This window comes from Colias croceus, chromosome 15 (assembly GCF_905220415.1).
Source record: "Colias croceus chromosome 15, ilColCroc2.1".
NCBI lineage: Eukaryota > Metazoa > Arthropoda > Insecta > Lepidoptera > Pieridae > Colias > Colias croceus.
Window position 1 is genome coordinate 1,114,328 of NC_059551.1, and position 19,428 is coordinate 1,133,755.

At 33.6% G+C, this 19,428-nt stretch overlaps 1 protein-coding gene across 3 annotated transcripts; it reads left to right on the forward strand.

Annotated features, from left to right (window-relative positions):
• Positions 1 to 4,434: 4,434 nt before the first annotated feature.
• On the forward strand, positions 4,435 to 19,426 carry LOC123697832 (cytochrome P450 4C1-like). Of its 3 annotated transcripts, none has more exons than XM_045644395.1 (11): positions 4,435 to 4,841; positions 6,836 to 6,995; positions 12,075 to 12,164; positions 12,455 to 12,565; positions 13,490 to 13,675; positions 16,155 to 16,351; positions 17,110 to 17,176; positions 17,527 to 17,728; positions 17,936 to 18,084; positions 18,452 to 18,669; positions 19,101 to 19,232. In XM_045644395.1, the coding sequence occupies exons 2-10, from the start codon at positions 6,836 to 6,838 to the stop codon at positions 18,634 to 18,636; spliced, it is 1,347 nt and encodes a 448-aa protein (XP_045500351.1). In that variant the 5' UTR covers positions 4,435 to 4,841; the 3' UTR covers positions 18,637 to 18,669; positions 19,101 to 19,232. The 3 variants fall into 3 exon arrangements, with proteins under 3 accessions (XP_045500351.1, XP_045500349.1, XP_045500350.1); XM_045644393.1 differs by having other exon boundaries at positions 4,438 to 4,841; positions 18,452 to 18,628; positions 19,101 to 19,426; XM_045644394.1 differs by having other exon boundaries at positions 4,438 to 4,689; positions 18,452 to 18,628; positions 19,101 to 19,426.
• The last annotated feature ends 2 nt before the right edge of the window (positions 19,427 to 19,428 follow it).

A 19,428-nucleotide genomic window follows, 5' to 3' on the forward strand; every position in this document is an offset into this window, starting at 1 on the left:
CTGGCACCTATTTCACAACGAAAAAAACGTCTTGCAATAAAAAATGTATGTCTAATGGATCTATCTAAAGGCAAACGATTAAAAATTACGCGTTAAAAAATGACTTTAAATTAAGGATATTTTCCTGTGCAGATAAGATGCGCACTAATAAACGCAACCACTGCGGCCAGCCAGACAGCCCGGACTGTAACCGAAATAGCAAGAGGAACAGCATATCAAAGAACCAACTATACTAAAATGCTCACTTGTCAACGTTGCTACCTCCTAGAATATAGGTAAATAGGGATACGTAAACAGATACTTAGGCTGTGGCCGCATCGCGATATTTGTTTTTATTCTCGCGTATTAAATTCCGCAACCAGAGTAGTACCACCAAAGAGAATACAAATACTACCTACGTAAGAGTACCACATCCATACTAATATTATAAATACGAAAGTAACTCTGTCTGTCTGTCTGTCTGTCTGTTACTCAATCACGCCTAAACTACTGAACCAATTTTCATGAAATTTGGTATGGAGATATTTTGATACCCGAGAAAGGACATACCTAGGCTACTTTTTATCCCGGGAAAATGACGCTATCCCGGAAATCCTACGGGAAACGGGAACTATGCGGGTTTTCTTTGACTGCGCGGGCGAAGCCGCGGGCGGAAACCTAGTTGTGAATAAAATTTTGCGCTATTATTATAAGTTGAATTCAGTTCTTAGCTGAGTAACACGTGTAAAGTGGACGGATCTTGTTCCGCGAATTTTATTCCGCAGTGCGGACAAATATTAAGGCCTATTCAAACTATAGGTATCCGCTACACACGGAGCTGGTCGGGCGCGGGCGATAGCAAATTCCGCTCTAGTTTGAATCGGCCTATATATTATCTGTGGCTAGAGGTACTTACAGTGCCACAAACTTAACTGACCCGGTGAAAAAAAACTGGAACTACCTACGTGTCGCCAGTAGTAAAATCGACATCAGTGACACCGTCACCGGGTCAGTTAAGTTTGTGGCCAGTGGCACTCTGTGGTGGCACTATACTGTGCCTTACTGCACGAAATAGTTCGCACCACTTCGCGTTTAATTTGCAGCAAATCGATTATTTTCCGCGCGAATTTTTTACCACCACTGCGGATACGTAATTTAGATTCAAAGTTTTACAAAATTGGGAAGAAAAATCAGCGCAGTGAAATAACGCTGTGCGGACAAGCCCTTATATTCTTCGATATGACGATCTTGATAAAAACCCAGGGGGAAAACTGTTAAATTAGTTTTAAATAGTAATAACTGTAAACCAGAGTATGTTTTCAAAGGAAATATAGGTATAGGCTGTTTAATTTATGTATTGATTTATTGAATGATAATTGCACTAATGATTATAATTATTTGTCAGTTTTATCCTCAATGCAATTCCTGATATAAAATCTTTAGCATTCACAAAGTAATTGGAGCTTAGAGAATTTATGCATCCTGTGTTAATTATTTACATGTAGAATTCTTTGTTGGGAATAATTTCGACATTTTTAATTAGATCTCATCTATTAGTGTTTTCCGTTTTATGGGAAATAGGCCTCTATTGTGTATTTAATACTATCTCCTAACAAAAGTAAAGTTACAACTAAAGAGTTTGTTAAATATGTATTGAGTTTAGCTGTGAGTTTAGCCTACTTGATATATTATCAACTTATATATTAGCTGCTCGTTCTGACTCCAACCGGTTACATTTTATTTTACAGTTATTTTCCTAACCCAAGCGGAGACAAATTCAACAAAAAAATATCAAAAAAATCCCATGTTCCGTTCTACAGTTATACTATACTTGATTTTTCTATTGATTTACCTAATAAATAACTTAATAATGTGATATTTGATGACGTGAATGCATTAAACAAGGGTATGAATGACGTCACTCTTAAGTGATTGATGACGTTTATTAAAATTCGCTTAAAGAAAAACTTCACACGAAGAACACAGTATAAAAACTTAATACGTATTATTATCAACGTCATCATCGTATTTGATAATTTTTTTTTAACTTCTGAACCTGCGAATTACGCATCTGATTTAATATATGGGTTACTATGTCCATCAAAAAAAGGAAAAAAAATATGACAATCGACTTTTTCATCATTCATCAAACCTTAACAGGCATATGAGACTTTTTCATGTAATTTCTATAGCTAAACAGGGTGTCCCACTATTGGTATACTAAGCTTAAAGGAGGTTTTAGTTTTGCATACGCTGAGTACGTAAAAAATACTTGGTTATATTATTTAAAAAATAAATGTGTGCGTGTACACACGTAAAAAGTGAAACTTCTTTATGACCTTGTTTTCCAAAAAATAATTTACTAAATGCAACTTTAGAGAAATACGTTGAATCACGCGTGGTAGGGATAAAAAAAGATGGCGCATAACGGAAAAATGTCACGCGTACCTAAAAAATGTTAAACTGAACTTTTTTCCAACCCCGATAAAGAAGTTTCACTTCAATAAATGAAGTTGGAGGCCCTGTCCTTCTAGGCTTCTGGAAATGTTCATGGGTGGTGGTGGTGATTGCTTACCATCAGTCAAACTATATCATAAAAAATAAAAAAATAATTGTATATAGTGAAAGTCGGGTTGGCAACATCAACTTTAATTAAAGAAGGGCCATTGATGAGAAAGGGTGCTGGTAATTTTCTTAAAAACAAAAAAGAAATTAAACTCGGGCGGAGCCGGAACGAATGATTTAGGTTTTTAAAATTAACCATAATGGTTGAGATTAGGTCCTCAGCCTTGGCAAATGTAAATTAGGATAAACCTAGGGCTAATTACTAATTTAACTTTACCCTTACCCTTCCTCCCTTCATTAGTATCGAATCCTAAAACCCTTTTAAGTGGTTAAGCCATTGAATATATGGTATAACCCACTACAAATATAACAAACTATATGCTGACCGCGACTTTGTCTATGATAATTGAGTGTTTTAATTAGTTTTCAAATAGAAGCCTGTTATTCCAAAGGACGCATAATATAAGTACATAAAAAAATGTAATTTATTTTGACAAAAAAAAATTGCATTGGATTGAAAAAGCCCAAAAGTATTTATCTACATACAAGTATTTCACACTTGCTAAAAAAATGTGATAATGGTTATGAAATTAGTGACACGAATTGACTGAAAATAAAAACAATACTACAATACTTCTTGACTACAATATTAACCCATTGAGCCCCATGCGGCCCAATTCAGAGGCCTGAGTTATTAAATAGTTTTGTGCAAAATTCGTTTCGAAAACTACACGCACCAGACCACAGATTAAAAATAGCACAAAATTAATGCATGTAAATACCTATCTAAAAAGATAAATAAAATTGGAGTGTTTATATGTGTTTATGACAAATTAGTCTTCATTGTATTTTTTTGTTTATATAATCACAAAAACCACGCAAATCGATTATAATTTATTTAATAATTTACCGCGATTTGTACCTATTGTGTTTAAAATATATTTTTTGTTTCTTTATTTAAATTCAGTGTGAATGTGTATAGAGTACAGTCGAATGCGGAAGTCAATTGAAAAATCCATACTAATATTATAAATATGAAAGTAACTCTGTCTGTCTGTCTGTTACTCAATCACGCCTAAACTACTGAACCAATTTGCATGAAATTTGGTATGGAGATATTTGATACCCGAGAAAGGCATACAGGCTACTTTTTATTGCGAAATATGTACCACGGGCGAAGCCGGGGCGCACCGCTAGTAATTAATAAACTTCTGTGAAATATAAATAATTATTTGAATGGAGAAATTTAGATTTAAGTACGTTGAAGTATATTAAAAAAACAATCAGTCTATTTCTGTAAGTTTACAAAAGAACAAAGATTTATATATGTTCTTTTACATATTTTACATACTTATATCTGAAATCTACGAAAAACTATATAAAATTTTAGAACAGGAAGACAAGCTATAAATACATATATATACATATGCAACACATATTTTACGATTAAACTGTGTAATAGTTATTATACACTAAACACAAAACAAAAATTGAAACGTTGGTGTGAAATATAGTTTTTGAAGTGAAACTTCTTTAGGCGCGTTGAATAAAAAATACAAGGTCGCGTCATAGCAATACCGTCACGTCATGGAGTAAGGCGACGATTTTGGTATCTTTGAATCTTGCCAAAGAAGCTTCACTTCTGACACGCTCTTTTTTATATGTTATTTGTATTTCATTTCGTAGATCGCAGATGTTGTTAGATTATGACGGGAAAATTTAGAGCATCGCGAGCTAGTTATATAGGACGTTTTTGTTTACATTTGTATAAATGTCCTCAATCAAAAGAGGCTGTCCTCTCGACTGCATTCTAAGGTCAGAATGGAAACCATGTTCAATCTACTATTCATTATAATGAAGTTCATTCTGTGCTTATTTTCCTTAAATACAACACAACTTACTTAATAGAAGAAATTTACGAAATAAAAAATATTACATTTTTTAAGATAATTCTAGTTTCCTTAAATATTTTCGACTTTTACATTAAAAGTGTGTTAAAATTAAATTTTTTTAAATTAAATGAAAATAGTTTTGTATTCTATTTGTGACTGTACAGGACATGAGAGCAGTAGTTATATTTTATTTGTTATATAGTACAGTGCACGCAGTCTTATTGAGAATTTTAGATCAGTAAAACGTCTAGATGTGAGTAAATTAAAAGTTGTGACATTTAATATAAAGATCTGTAACTATACAACTATAATAGTGATTAATTTATATAAATTTTTTCACATATCCTGGAAAATTTTATATTTTCACATATCCTGGAAAATTTTATATTTTCACCTCGATAAAAGGTAGGTGTAACAACGAGAAATTATATAATTTCTACAATAATTAATTTTTAAAATTTAATTAAGTGTAATTTTTAATAAATTACTCGTGAAATAATATAATTTTATTCGTAATTTTTAAATTAGGAAATGTATAATTATATTATTATTCTCGTAAATTTTTAGAGCAGCATTCATTTTTGCTACCTAATTCAATTTTTTGTAAAAAAAATTACCAAATTTATTAGTTACTAAAAAAATATCCAAATTTATTACATTACAATATTAACTGACTATTAAAAACAACCTTGAGCCATGGTTATTTTCTTAAAATGTACCTAGATAATTATTAAATAGAGATAGATCTTAGCAATTACAATAAAAACTTTTAGAGCTTACGTGCCTATTTAACGAATACTTATGCAAATTTCCTAGAAAATGTTTATTTTTCTTGTTTTGTTGTAACAAAAAATCATTGGACTTCTGCAGTCATACAATATTTTACATTATTTGAAATTTACTTTTTGAAGAGAAACTTCTTTATCGGGGTTGGAAAAAAAGACGATACGCGTGATTCGACGTATTTCTGTAAAGTTGCATATAGTAAATTATTTTTTGAAAAATAAGGTCAGAAGTTTCACTTCTTATACGTGTGTACACTAGTACACGCACACTTTTTTTTTTGAAGTGAAACTTTTTAATCGGGGTTGGACAAAAATTTAGTGTAACATTTTTGCGTTACGCCGTACGCGTGACATTTTTGCGTTACGCCGTACGCGTGACATTTTTGCGTTACGCCGTACGCGTGACATTTTTAAGGTCATAAAGAAGTTTCACTTCTTACGTGTGTACACTAGTACACGCATACATTTTTTCTATTCATATTGTACTCCAAGATTTCTATATAAATGTAGTTGAAAACGAATTACAAATATTGTAGCATCGATGTAAGTACAAAATTACAACTCGCCATACTAACATACAATTGTCTTCACTTCATAAACCGAGATTAAAACCGATGAGATTTACTTTTAAGATGACATTGTGTTGTTGTAAAATTTAAAGATCCGGTGTTTAGAAATTGACTAATAATCAAAATATTTATTTAACAATTAAATGAAAAAAAGATGATGAAGTAGATAAATAAATAATTAATGGTCGAAAAATATTTAAATACCCTACAATCAAAAATAAAACTAAGTCGCATTCGCCGACAGTGTGTCTGCATGCCTAGATCTTTAAAATTACGTAATCTATTTTCATGGTTTTTTTAAATAGATAAACAGGTTCTCGAATAAAGTATAATAATATAATTTGGTTTTAAACAAAGCGAGCGAAAGCTAGCTATATTATAACAGCGGACTCTATACTAGACAAAGCCTGTCTCATGATGGTTATTCCTACGTGATCACTGATCATAATATATAGATATGTGTAAAAATAATAAAGTTTATCTTTTTTGCAATCTTTTCTACCAATTAAAACAAATGATTGTGAAAAGAGAGACAACACTTAGCTAAAGACACATTTGCTTAAAAGAATGTGTAAAGAAAATGTTTTATCACAAAATATTAGTATTTCGATTTGATGTTTAACTAAATATAGTTTACTAGCTTTCCGCCCGCGGCTTCGCCCGCTTTGTGTAAAACCTAATTAATTATATACTAAAACTTTCCTCTAAATCACTATCTATTAAAAAAAACCGTACCGAAATCCGTTGCGTAGTTTTAAAGATTTAAGCAAACATAGGGACATAGGGACAGAGAAAGCGACATTGTTTTATACTATGTAGTGATGGTTCATCCAACCTTGCTCGTCTACATACATCGATAAATATCACATGTTCTTTACATAAATATGTCATCAATATTTTAAAATAGCTATACAGAGCAGATGTAATTACTTACAGAAGTATTTTTTAAGTGAAACCGTTTTAAATGTTTAGTTTACGTTCATTTCATCTCAATAAAGTATTTTTTAAGTGATTTCTTAGTTAATTTACAATTTATTTTTTTCAGATGTATCTCTGGGTGTACTTGTGTGTTATTTTATGTATATGCATATATTTAACAACGCTAGCGTTAAGCTGGCGTGCTAAGAGAAATTATGCACATTTACCGACATATACCAACTATCCTATTATTGGAGCTATCTATAAATTTTATGGAGATACACAAAGTGAGTAATTATTTATTATTTATTGTGCAGCCATAATCTATACTTATAAAGCTGAAGAATCTGTTTGTTTGTTTGAACGCTCTCGGGATACTGGTGCGATTTGAAAAATGCTTTCGGTGTTAGATAGCCCGTTTATCGATGAAGGCTATCCATACTAATATTATACATGCGAAAGTAACTCTGTCTGTCTGTCTGTTACTCAATCACGCCTAAACGACTGAACCAATTTTCATGAAATTTGGTATGAAGATATTATTATACCCGAGAAAGGACATACGCTACTTTTTATCCCGAGAAAATGACTCAATCCCGGAAATCCCACGGGAACGGGAACTATGCGGGTTTTTCTTTGATTCCGCGGACGAAGCCGCGGGCGGATACCTAGTAGGGTATATGTCATCATGCTAAGACCATCAGGAGCGAGCACCGCGGGTAAAACCGCGGAGCACAGCTAGTTAAAAAATAATATATGAAATAGAAACCTTATATGTAGCTTTTGTAAAGGAAATGTGTTTATTTTTCAGTTTTAGATCAAAACTTTTCAAATATGATTAACATTTAAGTAAATAATTAAAAATGCATTTATTTGCAAGAGTAATTTCGATTATATTTATTTTAATGAAATTATATTATTTGGCTAATTAACTTTTAGAATGCATAACTACCATTTAATACGCTCTAATTACTTACTTAAATACATTTACTGAACATAAGAAATTAAGCGTTTTATATTTTAGATAATTTATCTTTATAATTTACTAGCTTCCCGCCCGCGGCTTCGCCCGCTTTCTCTAAAACCTAATAAATTATATACTAAAACCTTCCTCTTGAATCACTCTATCTATTAAAAAAAAACCGCATCAAAATCCGTTGCGTAGTTTTAAAGATTTATTTATGGTACGGGAGCTAACAACGTTTAAAAAAAAGTTATTTTAGTATAGTTGGGTTTTTGATATACTGTTTCTCTTGCTATTTCGGTTAGAGTCCGGGCTGTCTGGCTGGCGGTAGTGGTTGCGTTTATTAGTGCGCATCTTATGCACAGAAAGATATACTTAACTTTAGTCATTTTTTTAACGCGTAATTTTTAATCTTTTGCCTTTAGATAGATCCATCAGACATAATTTTTTTATTGCAAGACGTTTGTTCGTTGTTAAATGGGTGCCATACGCAATTTTTTATTTAAAATAATTAAAATATCATCGAAATAAGTGAAATTACATCAACATGAGTCCCAGTGAAGGATAAGTAATCACTGTGTTACTTATACTATACTTATATAATATTCATTTTACTATTTACAATTTTTTTACAACAACTGTCTGTCTAAAGTTTTTTGTGGTAAGACAGTCAGTTTTTATGCTTATACATACCTACATTATTATATTTTGTGAAATGGAATAAATATATAACATTGTATTTGTGTTATAAGCGGAAGTTAATATTTTATAAACAATACTTTTACGGCATTAAAAAATAAAAACGGAGGAGTGTGCGTTTATTTTTTACGCATTCAATATGTGAGTAATTCGTATACAATGTCGTATCATGTGTGGTTTTACCGTTTAACAATTGGATCTAAATAACAAACCGCAAATAAAGACCAGACTGTGGCTTTTCAAGGCGAATTGGTTCGCTCGTCGTTAAAGGAAATTCCCATTTAGAGATGTTTCATCGCTGTAAAATATGATATTCTAGGCTTTTATCTCCAAAATCTAATGTATAAGGCTGCGTTTCCACCAGAGATGTGCAAGATGCGTTTGTAAAGAACCAATTGTATCGCTTCAAACGCTAAATAGTATCACTTCAACTAGCTAGTACGCTAAATGAAGTGATATGATTGGTTCTTTACAAACACATCCCTCACTCCGCATCCTGGCACATCTCTGGTGGAAGAGCTCCTTAAGCTGAGAATGTTGTTTGTATTATTGGACGCGATAATACCACGGGTCACATCTAGTCATACCAATCACTCCGTTGCGACGTGAAAAAAAAAACAAACAGAACAAACTTATTTTTAATTTTTAATATTAGTAAGAATGAAACGAGTTTATGTTTTGATATCTTGTGGTTTTTCGTTTAAATTGGGTCTTAAATTGACGACATTTAGGGAATGGAAAAATTTTGCAATATGTAAGCGACTCGCACTTGACCACTTTTTTATAAGACAGTTGCAACATTGCTTGTAATCCTATACAATAGCTGATTATCAAGCATTTAAATTATAATTGTGTTTAATTTGAAAAATATCATGATTTGCTCTGACATATTAATTGTATTACTTAATTACTCTTACTGGAATTTTTTAATAGTGGATTTCTGTACAAAATGTTAATTAATTCATGATGTATATATAACTTATTGATCAATTGTATCTCCGTAAGGCTGACGAACACAAAGAAAAAAATGTATATTGTGACATATTTACAATGAGTTTTTGTCAGATAGCACGCATAGTTAGCGCGCGTCAGAACTTTATCTGACGCCGCAATATGACGCCGAATTGTGTCGTGCTACGCGGTAATATACCTACTGTCAAAGTGAGCGACATAAATCATAATGCTCTGAAGCGCGCGGAGAATGCAATCTATTTGACAAAAACTTTATATAGTAAAAGATGTCACAATATACATTTTTATTTGTTTTCATCAGCCAGGGATGATATCAAACGCATCCACAACAATGTAAGCACATTTCTGGTAGAAAAGCACCCTTACTGATGTTTTGATTAAAAAAACGACGTGTGGCACTCGGGGACTGCCGCGGTAAAGCATGCTATACCTTCAAGCCACACCTCCGCCCGTCGGAGTGGGGAGCGTGAGGGTTTTTCGTTACGGAATTTCTCGATTCGCTCCCCGCGCTCAAGGCCCGCGATAGAAGCTATGCAATAGCTTAGAAATAAATTCTAATTTGAATTTACCAAATAATTTACGTTCTCTGATTACACTAATTACTACTACATTGATTGTTATTTAGTCTGGGTTAAATTTCGGAAATAGTGGCCAAATATAAGGGAGTATTACGGATATATTAAAAGCTAATGTTAACAAATAAAAGTCACCTGCAATAAAATCATTTTAGAGTCCGTTATTAGTTTTTACTGACGCTTAGAAATAAGCTTAATTGAAGTTTATTACAACATATTGTATTCGAATAAGGAACTTCTCAATCTTCTTCTTGATATATATAAATCTCGTGTCACAATGTTTGTCCTCAATGGACTCCTAAACCACTTAACCGATTATAAGAAAATTCGCACACCATGTGCAGTTCGATCTAACTTGAGAGATAGGATAGTTTAAACATGTAGGTACCACGGGCGAAGCCGGGGCGGACCACTAGTAACACCTATAAAGATATACGTAGGTGTATTTTAGCAAGCCAATAGAGTACCTACAAAGTAAAAGTGTAGGAGAGACTAGAGTAGAGTAATAGTCGATTAGATCTGGATCAGTATCACCTTCCTTCAACAATATCCTTCCACTGTTAATTGAAAAAGGATCAGGATGAAAACTATCATGTCTTAAATATAAATTACTATAATACAAATCCATAATTGAGGTAATTCAGATTAACCCTTAATTTGGTATAGTCCGGTGTGACGGACACTTACTTAAAATAAATCCTGTCAAGTTTTTATTTCATGTTCATCGATTTTTAATCGATTAAATGTTTATTTATACCATAAACAAATAGTAAAAAATTAAGCAATGATTGTGACAACATTGCATATGTCAGTTGGGACGCAAAATGTCTGCGAAAAGGCGGCCACCTGTTTTGCTCAAAGTATTTATAATTATTTTTCGTATTTTTTGTCGAAAAACGAATTGAATTTTATATTTATTTATTAGATCATAAACATTTCAATCATTATTTACAAAAACATACACACTTTATTACATTTTTATGGTGTTTATTTGTAACCGAAATGTTTTGTCCGTCACAGCGGACATTGCTAATTGTATAGAAAAGTACCACTTTATTAATATGTCCGCTGCGGCGGACACCGTCAAAATGTGTGTGTGTGAGTTTGGATTTTTTTTCATTGCCAACAGCCTAATCGCGCAAGTATAATTATTGCTTTAGTGCCGAATGAACATACACCTTCCCATGCTAGCGAAATATCAGATTCGGAAACTCAATTGCATGAAGCACGTACTAATTCATCCACCCCCCTGTTTTCTCCTGCACCATCTGCACCATCTTCCCTTGCTAACGTAACAATAGATACATCCGTCGATGAAGAATTACACTCCGAAGATTCTGATAGACCTGCTGATGACCAGATTTTATCGTGCGTGAAATTGGCGAGTCCATTTTTGAAAATGTTCAGTCCCTATCTGCTATTCCTTGATTGCCTGCAACGCCTATAACACCAATAGCTTCTTGATTAGCACCCCGAAAAATAAGATCTAGGAAACCACCTACACTCAAAGCCAAAAGACCAAAAAAACAAAAAAATTCAGCTGACTTACAATTATTGGAGAGTAACTCAATTCCGTCACCAAGCGACAATAGAAGAATGTGAGGAGGATGATTACATAGACATGCCAGAAGATGATTCACCTTTGAGTTTCCTTCACCTTTTTTTCTCTAGATATTTTACTAGTATCGTAGAGCAGACAAACTCATATTCAGTTAAAAAAACCGGCAATTCAATTCAACTAACAGAAGTAGAATTTAGAGACTTTTTTTTTAATTTTCATACAAAATAAACTTGAATTGGTTTTTTTTTTAATTTCATACAAAATAAACTGTACTTCGGTATCAAATAGTTCTAAAATTTTCATTTCTGTATTTTTCTTTAGTAAAAAAACATAAAAATAGCTGTGGTTTTTATTTTCCGTAATTTGGCAGTGTCCGCTGTGACGGACACAGGTTTTCCCAGCAGTGGGCTATGGTAGATTTTTTTTTTCATTTTTCGAGAACTTTATGACATACTCCTAAAACCACAAAATTGTCAAATTCATATATTTTGAATATTTTTATCCGTGCCAAATTAAGGGTTAACAGACTATGTTAATACTTAATTGTTACACGTAGTAAAATTCTCAATACATTTACTAATTTTTTCGTTTTTAGATGTTTTCAAACGTTTCTGTGAAATGACGGACATAGCAGAGAAAACTGACATGCCGTTTGCATTGTGGGTTGGACCAGTTCCCTGCTTGGGTAAGTTTAAAAAAAATACAGCAAATCAATATTTGGCTGGCGGATAAGTTTATGTAGTACTTGAAAACGATTTTCTGTATGCCGATTAATTTTATTATTAGATTCCATAATGTTTATTTAGGTAGTGTTTTATATCGTGCTTTCAATTTATCATAAGAAAGATACCTACATTATAAGTATAGCCTGCCATATATTAGGTTGAAAAAAGCGTCTAGTTCTCATCTTCCTACACCAACCTAGATAAAGAAGGTAGCTAGTTCTTATATACTTAAATAATTAATTGTTTTCAGTTCTCAACGACCCAGACGACATTCGTGTGGCATCCAACGCGTTCGTAGATAAGCCTTATTACTACAGCTTCGCGAAAGTGTGGCTTGGAGATGGATTAGTGACAGCGCCGGGTGAGCAATTATCTCTAAAACTATTATCTCTGAATGCTCCGTTTTTGTTTTACAACTTGAAATAATAAGCTTTGTTCTAAGAGCGAGAGATAGGATCTTTTGGGTACTTTTCCACTAAATAATGTGCGAGGACGTGTAACGAGGAATGTGTTAGTAAATAACCAATCATAGCGCTTCATTTAGTTTGAACTTTGAAGCGTTTAGTGTTTGAAGCGATACTATTGGTTACTTACAAACACATTCTTTGAAACACATCTTCACGCATTATTGGTGGAAAAGTACCCTTAGGTTAGGCTACAGAGCGAGCAGCCTCGTTTGGTCAGCAGCCTGTTTTGCGAAGCTACTCGGTTAGTATGGACGTAGAAAGAAAATGACGTCACAAGCTCCTATGCCGAGCCACGGCTCCACGATGCACTCTGACCCGCCTTTTGTCCATCGTTACGACGAAACGCTTTAAAGTAATACCCGTCATGCTCTTTATGGTCACTGTCAAGGTTTATATGTTTTGGTAATCGTAAAAACAAATGACGATCATTATAGTAATATGTTTAGTTCATAAACGTGACAGGAAAGGACCACTTAAATCCACGCAGAATTATAACCACGTTTCAGTGTAGTTGGACATAAGATCTATTTGTCTGTTAAGAAAAATCACAAGAAAAACAGATGTGATAACAATCTTGAAATTATCTTATGTTCAATCTGTATTGTTTGTTTGTTTGAACGCGCTAATCTCAGGAACTACTGGACCGATTTGAAAAAATATTTCGGTGTTAGATAGCCCATTTATCGAGGAAGGCTATATTTCATTACGCTAAGGCCAACAGGAGCGAAGCGCAGCTAGTTATGAGAACAAAAGCAAAGGTCTTCTTAAAAATACCTGCACACATATTCTACTTTTTTTTTAATAATACGTACTTTTAGGTTGGATATGGAAAAAGAATGTAAAGAAAATAGCCAGCACGTTCATCGGACCTGCTATAGACAGCTATCAGACAATTTTCAATGAAAACGCGGACAAATTGGTTAAGTATTTGAAACCTGAAGTTGACGGTGACTTCTTCGACTCCATGCCGCACTTCTCTCTGTCTACCATGGAAACAATATGTCGTTAGTATTTTCATATATCCTTATAATATGGCTTTAGGCCGGTTGCAGAGCTTCAACGACCGTCAGTTTGTATCATTTAGTGCTCTGCGTGCCAGTAAACTGACCAGACCTGGTATAGATGTTCATGTTCACAACGACGATACACGCATACGCGTAGTCAGTGCACCGGTCGGTACAGCACTGAACGCGTTCATTTATTTGAAACAAATGGAAACAAATTGTCAGTCGACCGACGCTACGCATGCGCACGCGCTCGACAGACGGTCCTCGTAGGTATCGGTCAATTAAGGAAAGCTGGCATGTTCACAGTACTCACACTTATGCAATTTCACTTACAGTATGTTCAAAAATAAATGCGACTCTAGTTTCATTTTTTTGAACACTTCTCTGAGAAACACCAGTCGCCTCTGATGTCAAACCATACAAATCCTTCATTAGAGGATATCCACCATCACTTTTTTTATTATGATGCATGAAATAGTTAAAAACATTGTACACTATTTCACGAGATTGTCCTGTTAAAGTTTTGCCGGAACCAATTCCTTCTGATGACATTTTATTCTAATCTCCAAATAGATTAATAAGGACAAGCACCGCACGTCAATCACACGTAACTGTCGCTTTAAATTCAAAGACACCAAAAAATATTTGTTTTGAGAAAATATTATCTATTCTTAGGAATGCTTTTCCCTTATGTCCGAGATACAAAAAGCTAGTTTTTTATGCTATGATAGCAAGCTAGTGTCAGTCAGCTAGCAAGCTTCTGGCTTCGTGTAGACAAAACTAGATTCGTTTATAAGCTAGAAAACTAGTTAGCTAGTTGACAAGCCAGGACAGTTTCAATAGGATTGAGTTCTATTTTTTAGGCGAATAGCCACCCCAACCACTGATTTTACTATCTTAGCTTATGTACTGTGTTTATGTGACCGATGAAGCTAGTTTTCAGTAATTGATGAGAGCGTTTAGCATATGTGGTGCAAGTTGACGCCTTTGCTGTTATTTACCAATGATTCCGGTTAGGTTTTCATCCGGATCCACGAAGAACACGAGCCGGAGAAACGCTTGAGATAGTTAGCCATCTGTGACATCCTCAGGAGGTACATCTATATCATCACGGGAATATCATAATGTGGGTCCGGATCAGGAGTCTACTTTGGCGCATGAACCCAGCGCATTTGTTGGTTACAAAGGTAGTATAAAAACACGAGGAGGTAGTAAATTAAAGTAGTAAATTAAAAAGTATTGTCTCATATACAAAGTAAAAATGGACCAGAAATTCTTACGCATGAATGATAATGTCCCTTCGCATACGACATGACAGGGAACGGCCGCTCTTTGAGACCAAAATATTCAAGTTTTAGACTGGCTTGCATATTCGCTCGTCTTTTAATTCTATTGAATATGCTTAGGATATGTCACAACTAAGCGCTCTAAAAGATTTTCCACAAAATTTAATTACGGATCAACAACTTTACGAACACTTCCAAAGAACACATACCGCAATAAGACATTGGTATTCAATTTTAAGTAAGAACAACCGATATCGTTTGTAAATTAATGTAAATGGTGATAACTCTGATTATTAATTAGTAATTTGATTTTTGAAAAAAAAAATGCCGATTTTAGTCAAAATTTATATTTTTCTAACAAGATCCTTATCATCCAAATTTCCACCTTGGTGAGAAAAATTGACATTTCTAATGAAAATGAACAAAAAATTAAATGATTTTATTAAATACTGTAAAATAGTATATAATTCTTCCATTTACTGTATCACAAAATTCTTCATAGATTTTTAGATATTCGTACTACACCAAATACATCACCCTGTATTTATAAACAATTGCAAAATATGACACATACATAGGCCGGGAGATACTGACACAAAATTTCGGGTCATTTGTAACAGAATGGCGGTTCTACAGAGGTCTTATTACGCAATGACAAAAAGAAAAATGATGGTCAGAACGCTGGTACCGGCGGACTAGTCGCTTGGGCGTAAGTCACACTCGTCGGATAAGTAAGACCCCTCTAGACCGCCATCCTGTTACAAATGACCCGAAATTTTGTGTCAGTATCTCCCGGCCTAACATGTGCAATGTGTAAATGTGTTGACGTTCCAGCTCTTCTTAATATACTTATACGCAGTGCGTAGCAAAATACGCGTGCGTATGGTCGGTCTAGCTATGAACGGTTTTATGAATTTCCATACATATGACAAGCGCGACTGACGTACGCACTGACGGTCGGTCAAGCTCTGCAACCAGCCTTATAGTTTTTTCTGTATAAAATTGATCAATCTCTATAAAAAAAAGATATATGAGTATATATTATGAGTTTGTGTCGCATGTTTTATATCGTAATTATTATAATTATAAATAATAACTTCCTTGCCAAAATGGTTTTAATTTGCTTTCCTAAAAATAAATAATTACTCTTAGAATGATAAATTCTAATTACTGAATGTCATCATCAACAGAAGCAGGACTTGGTGTGTCAAAAATATCGGAGAATTTCGTCACAGACACGTATTACAAGGCCTTTAACCGCACTTTAGAGCTGATCATATTTAGAGGGATGAATCTCTTTATGCATTGGGACTTCATCTACCGCTTCACAGCATCTCATAAGGAAATGTTGGAATGCGTCTCTGTGCTACATAAGGTGTCGAGTACTGTAAGTAAATAATAATAATAATTCATTCATTTATTCAAGTAACCAGGACTCCTTAAGTTAGTAACAATTCATAACTTAAAAATTATATTAGTAAAAATAATACAATTTATTATATCTAGGTACTAGAAATGCACTCCACCGCTACAAAGCTATTAAAGAAGTAAAGTTGTTTCTGAAGTGAAAATTCATTATGCGCGTTGAGAGTAAAATTTCAAGGCTACGTGATGGCAATACCGTCACCCCGGAGTACGGCGATGATTTTGGTGTCTTCGAATCTCGTTAAAGAAGTTTCACTTCAGACACATGTGCTTGGCACACACGCTCTTTTTTATGCTTATGAATATTGATTGATTTTCATCGTGTACAAGTTTGTTTTTTCACTAAATAGTAGATAATCTGTGGCTTTCCCAATAAAATATATCCATACTAATATTATAAATGCGAAAGTAACTCTGTCTGTCTGTCTGTTACTCAATCACGCCTAAACTACTGAACCAATTTGCATAAAATTTGGTATGGAGATATTCTGATACCCGAGAAAGGTATGTCCTTAGGCTATCTTTTATTGCGAAATATGTACCACGGGCCAAGCCGGGGTGGCCCACTAGTTTTCTATAAATATAAAGTCAGTTGTATTAGGATACGTTTAAAGTATTTCAGGAAGGAACTTTATTTAAAAAATCTTTAGATTCAGTACACAATAAACATATCTCTTATTGATTATAATTTACTGAATTCTAATAAAATTATGATTTTAGGTAATTAAGGAAAAGAAAACTGCAAGAAAACTTAAGGAGAGTGCAAACAAAGATGGAGCTGAGAATGGTAAATAGTACCTACCTTGAGAAACCAATAACAATATCATCATAATATTAAAAACAAGTATAAATAATAATAGTAAAAACTCATCAATTTGTTAAGTTGTATATGTATATCGCAATCACTGAAAAAATAGTTGCTCATAGTTATATAATATAAAAAAACTGTTTCACGCAAAAACTGCTGGACGAAATTTGGTGAAACTTTTTTTTTTAAGTTTTAAGCCCTCGGCAATATATTATAGGCTAAGAAGTATTTTCAAGAATTTAATTTCAATCTAATCATGCGCAAACGAAGCGGACCCAGAATTGTATAAATATACTAACCTAAATAATTTTATCTGTTAATTTTTTCAGAAGAAGAAAAGCCCAGTATTAAAGCGTTCATAGATCTGATGCTCGAAATGAGTGAAAAGGACCCGAGTTTTACGGAAAGTCAGATTTTAGCAGAAATCAATACGATCATATTAGCTGGACAGGAGACGGTTGCCACTACACTGTTTTATACTCTTCTTGTTATTGGAAGCCGAAAGGATGTTCAGCAGAATCTATATGATGAGTAAGAATATATGTTTTTGCAAGTTAAGGAAAAAAAACTGTAAAAAGTATCCTATAACAGTCTCTAGTCTGCAAACTATACAAAATCTTATCATAAAATCGCTCCGTTGCGACGAAAAAGGAACAAACACATTTTCGAATTTATAATATTAATTTAGTAAGTATAGTCAGGATAAGGATAATTGATAATTTATTCCTTCCATTTTAGAATCAAAAGAGTCCTGGGTGACAGGAAGGATGTCCAAAAGGAAGATCTTGCGCAGCTCACATACTGCGAAGCTGTTATTAACGAGAGTCTTCGCTTGTATCCACCAGTTGTTGGTGTGATGAGATACGCTGATAATGATTTGAAGCTTAGTAAGTATTTTGGGGTTGAGAGGAGTAGATAGATATCTTATCTGTGACCATTGATCGTCGATACTGAATTTTATTTACAGTCAGGTGAAGTCACGATTAGAATTATTCTGTCTTTTAAGTGATTTTGTATTGAATGGTTACAACATAAGTCTTAAAATAAGTGATTTTTGGATTTGTTATTTTTATGTTTACATCTTTTAGGGACATCTAAAACTTCAGTTCCATTGTTTTCAATTTGTAGACTTTTAAAGTGTTTTAGACTTTAGCAGACCATGGTTTCCAACTTGTTGTTTTGTTTTTTTTATGTGTAATGTGTATAGTGACATAGTGTCTTGTTGAATAATCGCATTTTCTTTCTTTCTTTTAGAATCAGTCACGGTAACAAAGGGAACCACGGTACTTCTGAACCTTTGGGGCGTGTCAAGGTCACCAAGGCATTGGGGATCTGATGCTGAGGAGTTCAAACCAGAAAGATGGCTGCCTCCCAACAATCCAAGTGTTTACGCGCATCTTCCATTTAGCTCGGGCAAGAGGGCATGTATAGGCAAGTAACAATTCATGCTTGGAACCAGATCAACACCAAATGTAATTTCAGTTCAGCTAACAGTATGGCAGGTTATAGGCAAGATAAGATCGTAAAAGTTTCAATTATTATTGGATTTGCGAAGTTCTAATCTCTTCTCTCCTTTATCTCTATTTTTTACCAAGTTACTAGAAAAATTAAACCTTACTAATACTTAGATCTAAACATATTTCTTTGAGGAAGTTGACGGTCAAATCCATCATTTTGGTTCCGGGGAAAAAATAAAAAAAAAGTAGATGTTAATTCGCAAGAATTTAACTTGGTGCGCTGGACCTTATTAGATCTACATATTTCTTTGAGGAGGTTGGACGGTCAAATCCATCATTTTGGTTACGAGAAAATATAAAAAAATAGTGCAGACTTTAGTTACTAAGAATTTATAAAATTTACCTGGTACACTGGGTAAGGAAAGTAATATTGATATTATTTACAGGAAAGAGATATGCTATGGCGTTTTTGAAGACAATATACGTGCATGTACTTCGCGAGTATGAAGTTATATCCCAAGATACTTTCAACAAAATGGAATTCAAATTGGATATCGCACTTCGACCTGTCAACGGCCATCTCATGAAACTACGGTTACGAGATTGATCTAGATATATTTGAAAATTTAGGCTAATGATAATTTATCTGGAGTAAATAATTTCAACTCCGTCTTGTATTTAAGATATTTATATATTATTTATGCTATCACTAGCTTAATTTAAAAACGATGTAATATAAGTAAAAACGGTAATAAAGTGAGATTTTGTTTTATT

Bases quoted from the DNA above. Each gene is read 5' to 3' on its own strand.
- LOC123697832 (XM_045644393.1), top strand. From the start codon at position 6,836: ATGTATCTCTGGGTGTACTTGTGTGTTATTTTATGTATATGCATATAT. The intron at 6,996-12,074 runs GTGAGTAATTAT...TTTCGTTTTTAG, and splicing joins ATTTTATGGAGATACACAAA to ATGTTTTCAAACGTTTCTGT. The intron at 18,629-19,100 runs GCAAGTAACAAT...TATTATTTACAG, and splicing joins GGGCAAGAGGGCATGTATAG to GAAAGAGATATGCTATGGCG.